Source organism: Saccostrea echinata, unplaced genomic scaffold, assembly GCF_033153115.1.
Source record: "Saccostrea echinata isolate AGI-Se365-2 ecotype Australia unplaced genomic scaffold, CSIRO_AGI_Sech_v1 ptg000023l, whole genome shotgun sequence".
In the NCBI taxonomy this organism is placed as follows: domain Eukaryota; kingdom Metazoa; phylum Mollusca; class Bivalvia; order Ostreida; family Ostreidae; genus Saccostrea; species Saccostrea echinata.
The window spans coordinates 6,435,213-6,452,333 of record NW_026889772.1 but is presented as its reverse complement, the minus strand read 5'-3'; the positions used below and the strand labels follow the sequence as shown (position 1 = coordinate 6,452,333).

The following is a 17,121-nucleotide window of genomic DNA, read 5'->3' as shown; positions in this document are numbered from 1 at the left end:
AATTTTTGTTAAAATCTCCTCAAAATATAGAGGAGGTAAACAGCTTCCTAAGGATTGAAAACTTACTGGAACTCTTCAATTACAGAAAATATCACAAAAAGTTCAAAACTATGTTGCATATGTCCTCTTTAAAGGTAAAAAAGCTATCTCAGTTTGAAATTTATTTTTGAACTCTGGTGTGGTAGATGAAAATGCATGTCCTGGTAAAATACTGTAATTTGTTGGGGATTATTACCTCATACTTTGTTTCATACTCTTTAACTTCTTCCTCAGCCTTCTCTTTTTCTGATGTAACCTAAATTTTTGGGAAAAAAACAGAGAGGTAATGTAAATTAAGTTGATGGTAAATACATCCATAGTAAAGTTTTAAATGCCAAGCCCTCTCAACTAACACTGCTGACTAAGATGCCACAAGAAAGGACATCCTTAAAATGTGCACACATAGTGCATCCTGTACATCACCAGTATTTAAAACAATAAGCTTTTAAACTTTAACAGGTCCTTTATCCCAGCCAGCATTTGTTACCATGAAGAACTCTCATACTCTGGTCATCTTCGCTAGCCTAGAGTTTGGTCTGTATTTCAAAATCAATGTCCAGTTACAACAAATGGTAATGTGGACTTAGTGATGTTATTTACCCTCTTTAGTTTTATGATTTAGTGCTGTTATTTACCCTCTCTAATCTCTGGTTTAGTGATGTTATTTACCCTCTTTAGTTCTCTGGTTTAGTGATGTTATTTACCCTCTCTAGTCTATGGTTTAGTGATGTTATTTACCCTCTTTAGTTTTATGATGTAGTGATGTTATTTATCCACTCCACTTTGGTGTAGTGATGTTATTTACCCTCTCTAGCCTCTGGTTTATTGATGTTATTAACCCTCTTTAGTTCTCTGACTTAGTGATGTTATTTACCCTCTCTAGTTCTCTTAGTGATGTTATTTAGTACCCTCTTCAGTTTCTGGTTTAGTGATGTTATTTAGCCTCTGTAATCTCTGGTTTAGTGATGTTATTTACCATCTCTAGTGTCTGGTTTAGTGATGTTATTTAGCCTCTCTAATCTCTGGTTTAGTGATGTTATTTAGCCTCTCTAATCTCTGGTTTAGTGATGTTATTTACCTTCTTTAATCTTTGGTTTAGTGATGTTATTTAGTACCCTCTCTAGTTTCTGGTTTAGTGATGTTATTTACCCTCTCTAATCTCTGGTTTAGTGATGTTATTTACCCTCTCTTGTGTCTGGTTTAGTGATGTTTTTTACCCTCTCTAATCTCTGGTTTAGTGATGTTATTTAGCCTCTCTAGTTCTCTGATTTAGTGATGTTATTTACCCTCTCTAATCTCTGGTTTAGTGATGTTATTTACCCTCTCTAGTGTCTGGTTTAGTGATGTTATATACCCTCTCTAATCTCTGATTTAGTGATGTTATTTAGCACCCTCTCTAGTCTGGTTTAGTGATGTTATTTAGCCTCTCTAATCTCTGATTTAGTGATGTTATTTCCTGTTGGTACTGTTGTAGACTTGTTTCATCTGGTCTCTGTTGTAGAAGACTTCTGACTTCAAGAAGCTGGGCCTGCAGACTAAGGGAATGGTTCTTCTCTTCATCAACAATACATTTCTGGTGCTCATTTATATACCTTAAGGCCTGGTTGTGCTTTATAGCATGTTGAACTGGAAAGAAATGAAAAAATATATCTAATAAAAATTTCATGTGCAATAGGTCCAACAAACCGAAACTTTGACAAAGACACCCAAATATATAATATCATATATAAGGCCTGTAGATTGAAAGGTTGTAAATTTGCTACTTTAAGGACACCAGTGTTTTGATGTGTGTCCTCAACAGAACAACCAACAGCTTTAGTAACAGTTTGGACTGAATTTAATGTATTTCTCTAATTGTAATGAGCTGACAATTAATGGAAGCAAATATTTTGAATTGTATACCATTTTAAAAGCCTGGAGATTTTTAGATAAAACCAAACAGAAACAATGAAACAGAAAAGGTGCCAGGGATATGCCATATAAATAGAGGCTTTTAACTGTGTTCTAATATTGACAGATTTGTAGAATTTTACCTATCAAGTACCTAGATCGACCCACAAATCAGATGAATATTGACACATTGTTACAGACTGATGAAATCTACAAAAGAGGTGTTATGTGTTATGGCTACTTGGAGATGTATGTATATACTGAAAAAGGATTTTAATCTACATAAACCTGCTAATTCTCACATCTACCCTAAATAATTCTCAGATGGGCATTGCAGCATTTGAGCTAACTTAAAACACACACCAATAATTACGGTCACACACAAACAGATAAATGCATTTTATTGACTTGCAAACGAAGCTTTTATATGTTCAAGACACACAAAGAAGACAGACAGACAAATGGCCATTGTGATTCCCAACTTTGTTTGAGGGGACATAATACTTAGGTAAAAATTGTAAATATATTGTTAATCAAAAATATCCTGTATGTACCTTGTAATTTAGCTTGTTTTCAAATGCATTGAGTTAAAACAATTAAACTGCAAAACTAACAGACATGTGTGCATGTGCATATAAATTTATTAAAACTAAAATTTAATTTACTGCAAAAACAAAGAAATTTAATAATTTGAAACTATTAATTTAAAATCATTTGAACTAATTAAAAGTTTGATGACTTCACACCTCAAAGTGTCTTTCTGTGCTTTTAAAGTAAAACATTTAAAATCCCAATCACAAAAACCAAGGAACAGCATCAAAGAGCTATAGTGTATTGTAACAAAGCATTAAACCTATGGAAAGACAAACACTAATGATATCCTGGGCTGATATATAGCTATATTGTTATTTACCACCTACTCTACAACAAGTTCCAAACAGCCTATAAAACTCAAGTGTCTGTATAAGGCATTCCAAGATACCATCTAGCCAGTAGGTCAATTTGGCTTCAATGTATGAAGGATTTATAAAGTTGGGACAGTTTTTACAGACCCATTAATTTTCAATGATATTTCACCAACATTAAAAAACGAGACAAATGATCACAACAACCTTGTAGAACACTTAATGGAATAAAAGTGGTAAGTATATAGATATATTTAAAGCCTTTGTCATAAAATTATTTTAGATACCAATGTTATTATGAAGCAAGTATTTCTGATCGTAAAATTAAAACATCCCTCTCATTTTCTATTTTTTTAAACCTAGATGTACTGAAATTTTGTTCTTTAGCCTCTGTGATTCTGAAGAAAATGGATAATTGTAAAAAAATTTCGCACATTTTTGTAAAATTGGTCAAATTTCTCTAAACATGAAAACAAAACTAGAGGTACTGTGAATGAGTTCAAAAAATTAAACCATGGCAGTGTCAAGGTTCTGTTTGGGAAACCCCAAATATCTGTCCAATCGAAATGAAAAATAGGAGGTACACAGTGGCACTATATATGTAACAAGAGGCCCAAGGGCATAGAATCACTCTTCTGATAAATTGTACAACTCTGTCACTGTGACCAACTTTTGGGTAAATGTATCCCAAGGCCCCAAGACAAACCTACCATCTGACAAGATCTGATGATCCTAGGCCTCTATCCATGCTAACAAAAACAATGAAATTCAGAAAGTGGGTGTCTGTTCTTACCTTTGATTTGATTTAAAGACATCAACTATTTACAATTATTTTATGATATAACTGTTACAATGAGCTGAAAAATTTAGAAAGTAGGTAACTGTGACCTTTTATTTTAGTTGATACACCTCTAGAGCCAAAGATGCATCAATTGACAAATTCTGATGATTCTAAGGCACTAAGTATCCCAAATATTGAAATAAAAACTATGAAATTCCAAATGTAGGTCACTATGACTACTTACTGACACACTATGAGGACCCAATATGCATCAACTGAAAAAGTTTAATGACTCTAAACCTTTTACTTATTCTAATTATTGAGAGAAAAGTGTAAAATTTCTAAAAATAAGTAACTGTGACCTACTTTTAAAAAGACCCACTGTGTGAACCCAAGATGCACCAACTGAAAAAAGTTTTATGATTCTAAGCCTAAATATTTAGATAAAGCCTAGGAATTTCAAAAGTTGGACATTGTGACTTACTTTCTGGTTAACACACTCTGAAGACCCAGAATGCATCAACTAGCAAAGTTTGATGATTCTGAGCCTCTTATTATCCAAAATATTTAAGATATAGCCATGAAATTCCAAAAGTAGGTCAAGATGACTTACTTTTTAGTTGAAACACTCGGGGGCCTCAAGAGGCATCAAATGACAAAGTCTGATGATCCTAGGCTTCACAGTGTCCAAATATGCATCTAAAACAATTTGAAAATGAAACCTACAATATTCATAAAGTAGGTCCCTGTGACCTACATTTTCATAAATACATTCCAAGGCCCAGGTAGGTTTGATGAATCTAAATCTCTCAGTAATCAAAATAATGAACTTAAATATTTTGAAAATGATTAGCCATAACATTCAGAAAGTAGGTCATGAAGACCTATTATTTCATTGTAAAACCCTAAGATGTGTCAATGACAGATTTTAATGATCTTAGGCCTCACCTTGGCCAAGATTTGCATCTAAAACAATTTGAGAATGAAAAGCTTCAAAATTCAAAAAGTAGGTCACTGTGGCCTACTTTAGGGGTCAACATGTCTTGAGATCCTAAGATGCATCAACTGACAAGACTGATGATCCTGGTCCTAATAGTGGGCATATTATCAAAATTTTAACAAAATATTATTTTAGATCAACTTTGAAGTGACCGTGAGATCAGACCTTTGACCAAGGGTGATGCCTTGAACAATTTTTAATCTACAACATATCCTAATTCTTATGTATAAGTTTGGTAATAGTTTGGTGATAATCTATTTGGTGGTTCTTGAGAAGAAATTTTTTTAGCAACCACTACTTCTGTTTGTATTTTCATAATTATCTCCCCTTGTTAAAAGGTCACATACCTGTTTTTAGTATAAATGAAAGCCCTTGGGCCAAGGATACTCTGTGCCAAAATTGATAAAAATTGGCCAAGGGGATTTTGAGATATAGCCCACATTCCAATAAAGTGATGCACACTGTACCAATGGCCATAGCATATTGATTGTATGTTGTTTTACGTCCCATTTGAGAATTTTTCACTCATATAGAGATGAAACCATATACAGTGAAAGGTTTCAGATTGAGACCTTTTCTTGGCACTCAGAGCCATTGAGCAGTGAGGGATCTTTATTGTATCAAGCCTACCATGAAACGAGGCCTCATTTTTTAAGGTCTTATCGCTTTAAGGCCCATGACTTTCACTTCAGATGCCAGGCACTTAGACTAGGGACAGTAACTACAGTAAAACTTGTTTAGTACGAACACGGCTATAGTGAATTTGTGGATATGACAAAGTTTTTTTGGATCCCCGGAAAAATTCTCAACAAATCCTTGTAAAATTTTACGGTTATAATGAACACGGATGTAATGAATTTACAGATATAACGAATTGATTTTGTATCCCGTAGAAGTTGAAAATAACGCAACATACATCTTTTATAACAAATTTTTAAAGTATTGAATTGACATTATTTTTCACAAGTTTATTTATGTTTGAAATTAAGTTTATTTCAATTTTTTAATTCTCGGAGAATTTCTATTGTATGTAATACATGTACTTTGATGAAAGAAGGCGGCAGTCATGCTTAAGGAGGTTGGATCCTGCCATCAAAAGTAATGAGAATTTTTTATCAAGTATATTTTTAGAATTTATACACATAGCTTTATTAAAAATCAAAACAAAAAATGGGGGTCAATGCGCTTCTTTTGGCGCTACAGAGCATTTAGTTTGACCTTTTTGCACTGTAAATACGTCTTACACAGAAATCAATTTTGAAAGTTTTTCCTTCAATATTTTTTGTTCAAATAAATTATGGTGAACAAACACAGTCTTATTTCATCTTAAATAGACACATTAAAATTTGTAACAACGAAGAAATTTTCGAATTACTCCGCATGTTCAATTATTTGACCTTTTTGCACTCAAACATTTTCATTTTTCTGGCATTAAAATTTAACAAGCAGAAAAATCATTTGAAAGTAATGACATTTTACAGAATTTAAGAAGAATGATTAAAAGTATCGTATATATTCAGAAAAGAGAATTAAAAGTGGGGGTCTGTGATGTTAATTTTTAGATATTACTAAAACAGTGTTAATTTTAAGCTTAAATTAGGGCTATTTTTTTCTGCATTTCCACAATATATTTGCTATATTTATCAAATATGATGATAGAATTCATGACAGTTTATTTAATACAAAATTTAGGAGCAGTATAAAACAGTCCACTGCACAAAATAACTATATGTGCAGACTGCATGTAAAAATAGGAATTCAAACTTAACATACTTTAAATACTTCGAAAGAGAAAAAATGATCATTTTCTTCCAAAAAACCTTCCGCCACAAAATATAGTTCCTCACTTAATGCTTTTGGTATGGAATTTAATCATGGAGTTTTAACTGAATATAGTTAAATTGGCATTGTAGAATCCAAATATATTGTAAGTATTAAAACATTATGCAGAATTTTTGAAATATAGGTTAAGATAAGAATCTGCTCAAAAGCTCAGGAGCGAACCTCGTTAAAGAAAAATGTGTATTGCAAATTCGCTACATATAATTCAACAAATTCGACATACGGATATAACGAATTACGGATATAGCAAAATAAATTCAAAGGTCCCCAGGACTTCTCTATAACCCAGTTTTACCATACCTATGTTTACATCTTAGGTTTGATATTGTAATGACACCGGATAAGCGCACTGATGTATAATAATAAGATAAAAACTAATTTCTTTCTCCCTACTTCCAAATTAAAAGTAAATGTGAAATAAAGACTGTCTTAGACAAGTCTTGTAAATTTAACAAATAAATGGTTTATTCTGAACACATATTTTATTTCTATGAAACAATAATTCCCAATAAATCCTTAAAACCTAAGTATTCTGTACTTGTTATTGTACTGAGACTGGTAGATTTAACCAGCAATTGAAATAACAACGGATAAAATATCCGTAAAATAATTCTAATAATTTCAGACAGATATATCACGGTAAACAGCTCAGCAGATAGCTGTAAATAAAGTTACTTATTTATAACAAACCATGACCAACTCCATCCCAAATACATGTATTCTAAAGTCTTTCTCCCAAAGTAAATGTAATAAAATTAACAAACTTAAGTAATGCACCTTTCTACAACTCAAAATCAGTCAAAATCACTGCTGTCTGCTACAACTCGTGTTTATATACGTAGTAAAATGACATAATGAAATGCGACCAATCAGTAACGTCACGTAAATTACAACAACCAATGAAAAACATGACAGGAGGCTCTAATTCCCACAACAAATTCTCACCCCTTACGAGCAGGGATGGGGTCAATTACATAGGAAAGTAATTAATTAAATTACAATTACTTGTCCAAAACCTTCAATTAAATTACCATTACCATTACAAGGATTTTGAAATGTAATTAATTAAATTACAATTACTTTGCAAATATAATTAATTAAATTACAAATTACATTAAGAAAAAACATATAAAATAAAAATAAACAGTGATAAATAGTCATGAACGTTCATTTATATTCATATCGTTTCAGTTAATGAAATTTTAAAATATTGTGTCGCCTAACCTACATCTATCAGGTTTAAAGATTTTTCTGCCACAATGAAGATATATTACACTGGAGCATTTGTGACAGGAATAAATAAACACTGACTAATATTAATAGGAAGTTTCAGGGCTTAATTGACCCTTTTTGGTACAGGGTCCTGTACCCTTCTAATTGTGAAATTTTAATCAAAAAGGTGGCTAATCGAAAAGGTGGCAAAATTGTGAAATGTTGTTGACATATTTATTTGTTGATTAAAGAGTTAAATAGTGGACTTGTTCCCCATATACACATGATATATATATATATCTTTAAAAATGATTGAAATTTCAAAACACTTTATTTCTATACATAAACAGCATCAAAAAATTGAATTTAGTCATCAGTTGGGAATTGTTACCTAAATTTTGGGAAAAAAGAGCCAATTTTCAACTCGGACACAGTCCTTTTACAGGACCTGAATGCTGTTTTCCATTAATTCATGTGTCCGTTTTTTAAGCTTTCATATATATTTATGCAAAACAATGGATGCGTTTTGCCTTGTTTCCTGCTTTTTTTCCATAATCCTAAGCTATACATCTCACAATGTTATAGTATTGACATATTGTGTGTTAAACTATACTGTCTAAATCCCACAAATTGTTATTAAAGTAGAAAAATTGCCACCAAATTATATATTTTAAAAAAGATTTGTGGGAAGACATAGTCAATGTATGTGTATAAAACTACCAATAGGTAAGGTCAAAATGTGTGTAAAATCTCTGTTAAAGTTAAGTGTCAATATGTACATAACCCTAGGGCACTAATTAGCACCTGTTAAGCACCTGTTAATCACTTCTTACACAAGCTGTAGGTATGGCAAACAAAGGATTAGAAGCCATTGGACTAGATATTTTAAGTGTTAATTCATAAAAAAACTTAATTGAAATTATTAATTTTACTTAATATATTTATAAACAAGGAGATAAATAATATTAAAAAGTTTTGAAGAAAATGCATTTTAAAGAGGAAACAGCAATTCACTAAATAAAGAAAATATATAATTTTTTTAAAATATATTATAGAACATTTTGTCCTAAAAATTAGTTAACCTTTCTTGAATAGAGTGTTTGGGATTTGAAAAAAAGGGGAGGGGCTATTTCTCATTTATTAAACACCAGTGTAATTGAGTGTAATTGAAAAGTAATTGTGAATTACATGCTTTTCTCAAAAGTAATTAATTAAATTACAATTACATGTAATTGAAAATTGGGCCAATTACACATTACTTTCAATTACATCGAAATTCGATCGTAATTAATTACTGTCAATTACCATTACACATTACCATTACCCCATCCCTGCTTACGAGAAAGTAATAAAAATAAAAGAAACATTTATTTTCTAGCCTAACTATTTCTAGTATCATTAAATATCTATACAAGCATTAACAATAAATTATAATTGAAATATAGCGCTCATTAAACTTCGTAAACACATGGCGCATTGCATTATGGGAGTTGGCCATAACTAAAACATTACGTACCACGAGGTCCTAACAATAAAGTAAAACAAGTATAAACAGTGGAATTCAGGTAATTATGCATGTATAAAACTAGTCTTTATTTAACTGAAAAATTATTTCACACACCATTTATACTTTAACGACAAAACGATCAAAATACGCATCATAAAACAAACAGCGCAAATCAAACTTTAGGGGGCGATGTCAAAAGCATAAATTATGTACAAGTACATACGAGTACGAGTATCAACAATAAATACATACGTAGCTATATTCTTACAATATGTTGTGGCAAAAGATTGAACCCGGGCCTCTTGATCATGCAGTGCATGCCCTACCATGTGCCCTACGCTACCATGACCAGTAATAAAGATTCTGTGAAAGCCTCATTAAATTTTACTCAGTAGTGTAAGAGGACTTTGGGCTAGGAGATGGGTTACCCAAAGTATTACAGACATATGGACACCCCCATCACATATACCTCTCCAACCTCCACCCCCCTTTTCAAGCGGGGGTGTATTATAAGATGGTAAGGTCAAGGTCAAAGGAAAGGTCAAAGTCAAAAAATGTTAACACATGTGAATAGTTCTCACCAATCTGTATCAGTGTGTTTATACAATATCTTGAATAGTTTCTTGGAAAATGCGCTAAATACAAAATAAAGCAGTAAGGTCAAGGTCATAGGGAAGCTCAGGGTAAAAAAAATTGATGCAATTGAATAGCTCTCAGTATATGGAGTCTGATGAAAATATCTTGAATCTTTTCTTAGAAGCTAAGCTAACACAAATTTAAGAATAGAGAAGGTCAAGGTCAAAAACTTTTTAAGGTAGAATGGTTCTCCTCAATATGTATCTGCATACGTAAAATTGTTAAGAATATCTTGAATAATTTCTTGGAAACTGAGCTAAACATAAGTGTGATGGATGGACAGATGGAAGGATGGACCAACACAATATGCCCCAGCAGCCATATTCATGGCAGGGCATATTTTAAAATGCATTGCACTGCGACTTGGCATGAGTATAACATATTGACTATAAATAACAAATTCATTTATTTTGAATATATAATGCTGAAGCAACTAGGACATGCATAAATTCTTACTAAAATATTTGAAAAGGTATACTGAATGGTAATGACAAGTCCAATGACTTAAAACAGCCAATCAGAAACAAACACTTTTAACAATTACTGAATGACATATTTTTTAATAACAGTTTAATTGCAGCACAAACATTGGACATTTTTCCTTTCAGAATTTAGAAAGAAATGTTACTAATTCTTGGTCTTATTGAGTGTTTAAGGTTGATAGAAATCGGTGAATGAATGTGACTAGTTAAGGAAACATTTGACAAGATGAAAGAAATCCTTTCAATTCATAACAAAATATCCCCAAGATATAACTCAATAATGCTTCTAATTACACAAATTACATTAAATAAACATTTAATACCTAACATACTAGGACAATGTGATTTCTGTGTCCTAAATGAACCCCCCATTCATTGTAGGAGAGCAATTGGGCAGAATAAAATCAATTGAACTGAACAAAAAAATTCTAAATGATAATTGATTGTGATTGCATTTGGATAACAAAAAATACCTGTTGAATTCAATACACTAAGACTCTTTGTCAACAGAATTAAAGCTCTTGTATTGGAGATACATGTAGCTGATGAAATGTTATAAACCGTGGCAATGGACTTTAAATCTTCACCTGACAGAAATCATTCCCTCAGATAAAACAAGCGCCGAGTTTTTTCAGGGAGATTTTAGAGCCTTCTTTAGTCCCTGGAATCTATCTTACACCTGGGATTTACTCACTTTCCTGACTTTTAAGCAGATAAGATACAATTACTTTGTCTATCATTATCTTTGTTTTATTTGTTTATGATTATCTTTATTTTACATCAAGTTTTTTTTCAGTAAAGTATTTTTGAAACTAATTAAATGACAGTTGAATTCTTCTTATTGTAATCTGTTAGTTAAATATTGCCTTTAGGATTGATTTTTATTTCTGACATTGGGGAGATTACTGTCTTTTATTGATTAAGAATTTTATTTCATGAGTTGTTGAAATAATTGTTGAAAACTATTATTATTTTTCTCGAAATGAATATGAGTGAATATGAAGGGAACTCAAATTCAAAAAAGATTGTTGCCCAGGAAAAAAGTGATATTTGTGGGAAAATCACGCCAATTAAGTAATTAAAGGATGTTAGTTCACTTTTAACTCCCCTCAAAAATAAACACAAGCATCTGTCAATAGTACAAGTTTAATTAAAACATACACTGTAAAGAAAATTGCCATACCTTAAACCTAAAGAGGGTGAATTAAATTGTTATACACAGCACTTTCATTAATGGATACCATATTTGTCAAAATAGACAATAGTCCCCTTGGAAATCAATAGTCAGATATCAAATTTTACATACAAGGCAAGCTCTGCATATTGATTTTTAAAAGTTTGAGGATTTCCTCATAAATTTTGTTAGAGCACTGATATCATGCAATGCATCTAGGCAAACCTTGAATGTAAAATGTCATTAAGTTTTCAATTGCCACATAAATTATTTCTCTGTTTAAAATGATTTGAAGCTCTTAGCCAATTATTCAACATAACTGTTTACATATCATAACAAAACAGACATTTTGTAGCTAATTATCATACAAGTACCTCATACTTGATACATTTCATTTAAAAATCATTCTGATATTAACTTTAAACTAACCCACAATGGCTCTTAAATGACACTGCATATTCACACGTCAACCAAATTTTGGCAAATTTACCATAACCAAAGTTTTTCAACTATCTTATTTCATCACAAGGCCGTTAATCTTTAAATGTACTTTATATGCTGGGCTGTCGACAAATCTCAAGTTCTCTATATAGGGGTGTTGATTTGTCTATACCTGGATGTTAATCTGTATAAATTATGCATGTCTCTAGCAAATTAATCCCAAATTCCTATCTCTTAATTAACAGTGAATTTTCTTGAAGGACTGTGTCAGTCTTATAACAGACAATTCTTTTCTTTACAGATGTGACTAGATGAAAGTTTGAAGATAATCTATGATCCCAAAATGGGAACTTTAAAAGGAAATCTCCTGAGCCCGACCTCCCAACATTGGTCCGCTTTAAGGACAGATGATGATATTCAGAAAGCTGTCTCAGAATTTTTAGATGAAGAATCACCAAAACTCCACGGGAAATCTTTTCAGGAGGGCATCATAGAAATTTCTCACTGGTTGGGATCTATGATCCAGCAGGAACGCGAGGGATGGGCCTACAAAGTCAGAATGGCCATGCAGGAGATCGAAAGCCATCGGAGGGAAGCTCTCAAGATACAGGGAGTCCTAAATCAGTGTGCAGAACAGCTACATATCATTTCAGAGTGCTGCAACATGGACAAAGACAAGTTACTGAAAATAGCAGACAAAGAACCTAAGCTGGCCTTGCCACTTTACATTGAGTGTTTGACAGATCTGATTAACTACTTGGTTGAGGACAGAATACAATGTGTGGAGCTTTTACGTAGGAAAGAAAATGACAATTCATCACTGTGTGAGATGATTAAAGAGCACATACACAAAGAAGTCCTGATTACCCAACAAAGCTTCTCAAGTCTCTCCCAACGTGTGACTGACCTAGAGGCTCTTAACAACAGCCTAACAGCCGAAAACCTCAAACTAAAGAAACTACTGATGAGGAAAAATGATGAGAGGGAGAGGTTTCATAAACACATGAATGCACAAGAGGAATTTAGGCATGAGAAAGTAGAACTATTTGACAAAAAGCCCAAATTCAGCCACCTGCCTCCCATAGAAAGAAGTTCTCCTTCCTCCATGCAATCTGGCTCTTCTACTGACTCTGTCATTCCTATATCAGAGGAAAAACTTCATAAGCTAAGACACAGTGCCAAGAAACTTGAGAATTCTCTGCAAGATGCTCTGAATCAGATGGACTCTTATCGCAAAGGTTCCCAAGGAAGCATGAAGTATAGCCATGCTTCTATGATTTCGAACAATTTCAAACTAAAGCCTCTACTTCTCAATGGAGAAGAGGAAACCCCAGAAAATGATAAGTTTGTTACCTGGGCACAAAGCAAAATGGAGGTCAGTGGCAAAACCAGTGATTCACCAAGGGAGAAGATAGTCAAAAGCTCTCTAGATCAAGTCAAAGAGGTCAGGAAAAGGTCAAAACAAATCCTCTATTCCGACAGCAGACTCCGACAGGAAGAACGCGAGAGCCGTCGAATTGAAAGGATCTATGCAAATGAGTCCAAAAAAGCCTGCACCTTCCGCTCTCTTGTACGATCCTTGGATGAAATGCGTCAGCGCAAAATCAGTAAAGCAAAAGGTGGGAAAGTTTCTAAGTGTCTTAGATGCCAGAAATTATTTACTCTAAATGACAATCATAAGAAAGCTTGCTGCTACCATCCTAGAACTAAAGAACGAGTTGAGGAGTACAATAGCAAGGGAAAACTCCAGAGGGTCACATATGTCTGGCAGTGTTGTCAACAGGGCATAGACAGTCAAGGTTGCATCTATGGCCAGCATATATAAATTCCTAACATTTCATTGGTCAAAATTTTAATTTAAAAAATGAAGTCATTTTTTGATAATTCAGACACAAAATCATTTATGCAAAGTTGTTCCATATTACCAGCTTGATAACTCTGGAGAGTTTATTCATCACTCACTTTTAATGTAATTCATGAGTAAATTATAATTATCAGTATTATTTCATCAGTATAAACCTTTATTGTATAAATCTGAGGAAAGGTCAATTGGTATCAAATTTTTTTTTATTAAAAACATATTTTCTAAAAAGAAAAAAAAGAAAGAAAGAAAATGAACATTGTTTTAATTTAACATTAAAATAAGTATCAAAAAGTCAGATATTATGAAACCCCAATCACAACACCTATACAGCATTCATTCTATTTAGGCACTCTTTACATTTCAGTTTGTGAAGAAATGTTCAATAAAACAGTGTTATAGTATTGCAAATATACTTATCTACCACAGACATATATAATCTGAATTTATGTACCAACAGTATGATATGATTCTTCAAAGACCAGATATACAGTAAATCCTACTGGAATAAAAATATTTCAAATATCGATATAAAAGTAGGGACTTTTTTCAGTATGTGTTAAAGAGTTTCTTCTGATACTTGCTTTTATTTATAAAGAACCTGCAATATTCTAGAATAATATGGAAACTGCAGGTATATTTGGGTACATTCAACTTATCATTTTAATGTAAGCTCAATTTCCCTTGAATTAAGAAATAAATACTCTATTTTTTTAATAAATATACATGTATAGTAGGGCTGTGAATTGATACGATACGATAATTTATAATGCGATATCCGATATATTGGATTCTTTAATAAGTCTATCAAAAAAGTCTTCTACCATATATAATCGCCTATAATTCGGTTTTTTGGGAGTTAAATTTTGGTCCAAAACTCTATGTCCGACTTATAGGCGAGTCATAAAAAGATTAGTATTTTCTGGAAGGTGAAATGTTTTATTTTATAAACATTTCCCACGATTATCGTTGAACAAAGTCTGGACTTATTATATCATTTATGCATTCTAAGATTATACATAAAGTACAAGTATTTACATATTTTAAAAACTTTATTTTTTTTAAGTATGCATTATGTATTTTTCTTAATGATTTAAAATTAAATATCGGTATTATTTCTAAGAATATTAATCTAAACCAGGTTAAAACATCAGAACATTGGTTTGAAATGTCAACCGATTCTAACAAAGAGTTGTACCGACTTATAAGCGGGTCAATGGCAAATCCTTCTAAAATAACCTCAAAAATACAACCGACTTATAGGCGGACCGACTTATAGGCGAGTATATACGGTAATTCATTTAATGCATAAATTTTATAAAAACTACTTGTTTTATAACCCATTTTGAAGTTCTTGTCTCACTGTCATAACAAATTACACTTCAAATTCAAACTTTTAATGACTGTGAATACAACGTTAAATAAAGTTGTCAATGTATTTTGTAATATTTATCTAAGATGTGCAATCTCTTTAATGATTATATCATTATTAATCAATTTTAATTCAAAACAGTGAAAAATATAACCTTTGGTGATTGAAATTCCCAACTTTTTCACAGAATTATAAGAAAATCTGCCTGTCCGATACGTATTGGAAGTTATTTTTTCGATATGATACATTCCTAAATATCGATACGTATCAATTTATCGATATATTGATACAGCCCTAACGTATAGTCAAATTGTCCAGCTGATAATTTGGGGTTTTCCAGTAAAACTGAACAGACTTGATTTTCTCATGCAGGGCCAAATTAGACCCCTTGTTAACTTGGTTCTTTGCTCAACAGGACTATATAGCATTGTAGAAGAATCCAATATTCCTTATAGATTTAAGGTAAAACTCTACAATAGAAAGAAACAAGATGTGTTTGTGAAAACAGACGCCCCATAAGGCAGCTCATTGCCAAGGTTAAAATTTTTCGAAAGTACATCAAACTCTGAGGTCAATAATGGAAATGTCTTTTCACAAGGAATACACTTGTGAAATATGAAAACCCTAGAAGTTTTTTCAGAAATAGGCAAAATTCCGAGGTCAAGGTCAGAAGGTCAAAAATGTTGGTGCCCAAAGAAAGGTTTTGTCACAAATACACAATCATGTGAAATATGAAAACCTTGGCATGAAATATATGAGAAAGTTTGTGCTCAGCCTCTATATAAAAACTTAAGTGAAATTGAATGAACCTTGCACATATATTTTGTGACACCACAATGAAAAAATTGTCGATTATTTGTTTCCAATCCATAAAATTGTTAGTTGATTAAAATTTTTTTTTTTTTTTTTTTTTTTTTACAATATACACAATTGTGCACATTTCAAAAGATTTTTAAAACATGATGACTAGTATTGTGGGAGGTGGGGAGAGACAGAAATATGCTTTTATCATATAAATTCTTTGTACTACACTCAGTGTTCGAAATTCAGAATTATTTTCTATGGGTCCAAAGGACCCACAAATAAAGGGGCAACACGAGTCCTTCCAGGACACCGTAGGCCCAAAAATAATACCATCAAATATATTGTAAAAATAAACTTTTATTGATGATCTTGGTAAGGTTATTGGTTCATATAAAATATGTTAATTTAACCATGCTAACAAAGGGCATCTACAACTCGCAAGTAACTACCGGTATATTGACAATATGAAACAGTAAAACATTAAAAGTCACACAGTCTGTAACACCTAACGAGTTTAAAATGTGTTTATATTACTGTAAACCTCCTTTTTTCCACAGGCTCAAACTTCCGTGGAATTACAATTTCTGTTCTTAAAATCTGCGGGTCGAAAAATTACGCAGGTTTCTTAGATTGCCACAATGTGTAAATAAAATGTGCTTAAAGTACACTAGGACAAATTTCTGCGGAAAGTTTGTAACCGTGTACATATAGCGTAAATTTATAACATGCGAAAAAATTAAATCTTCAGTATTTAATTAAAAAAGCACACGAAAAGAAGAATTGATAAGATCTGATAAAAATAACTAGTTTTACCATCTCAAATCTAATTTCTTTTAAAGACGCTAATTGGTCAATTTGTTTAATATATCCAATCAAAATGCAGGAAAGATATAAAAGTTAATGTAAATGCATAAACCAACATACGTTAACTCAATTTCTTGGGCCTTTCGACAAGAGGTAAATCATCATCGACCCAAAATTATTTCAAGGACCCATTTAGTCATAGTGTTTGTGAGTCTTTCTGTTCGTACATCGGCGCAGGACTGACTGTAATTTCGAACACTGACTACACAGTTTATAATCTCAGCTCTATTTCCAATCTGTATAAAATGTGCCTATACACTGTCTCCCCTCCTAAATTATTTAAATTTTTAAAATTACAAAGCATGGGTCAA

The 17,121-nt window shown here is 32.2% G+C and overlaps 2 protein-coding genes across 2 annotated transcripts in view; one reads left to right on the top strand and one right to left on the bottom strand.

Moving 5' to 3' along the window:
* Positions 1 to 17,121, bottom strand: part of LOC133191632 (interaptin-like) — a 180,650-nt gene that overhangs the window by 7,905 nt on the left and 155,624 nt on the right. Inside the window, exons 7-8 of the mRNA XM_061327377.1 lie at positions 1,458 to 1,665; positions 236 to 290 (exon numbers count right to left, since the gene is read on the bottom strand). Of these exons, the coding sequence (XP_061183361.1) occupies positions 236 to 290; positions 1,458 to 1,665 (263 nt within the window). The remainder of the gene's footprint in view (positions 1 to 235; positions 291 to 1,457; positions 1,666 to 17,121) is intronic.
* On the top strand, positions 12,080 to 13,922 carry LOC133191391 (uncharacterized). The gene has a single exon (XM_061327145.1). The coding sequence runs from the start codon at positions 12,253 to 12,255 to the stop codon at positions 13,732 to 13,734; it is 1,482 nt and encodes a 493-aa protein (XP_061183129.1). The 5' UTR covers positions 12,080 to 12,252; the 3' UTR covers positions 13,735 to 13,922.

What these genes read in the sequence shown, in the direction of transcription:
- LOC133191391 (XM_061327145.1), top strand. Translation starts at nt 12,253, where the DNA reads ATGGGAACTTTAAAAGGAAATCTCCTGAGCCCGACCTCCCAACATTGG.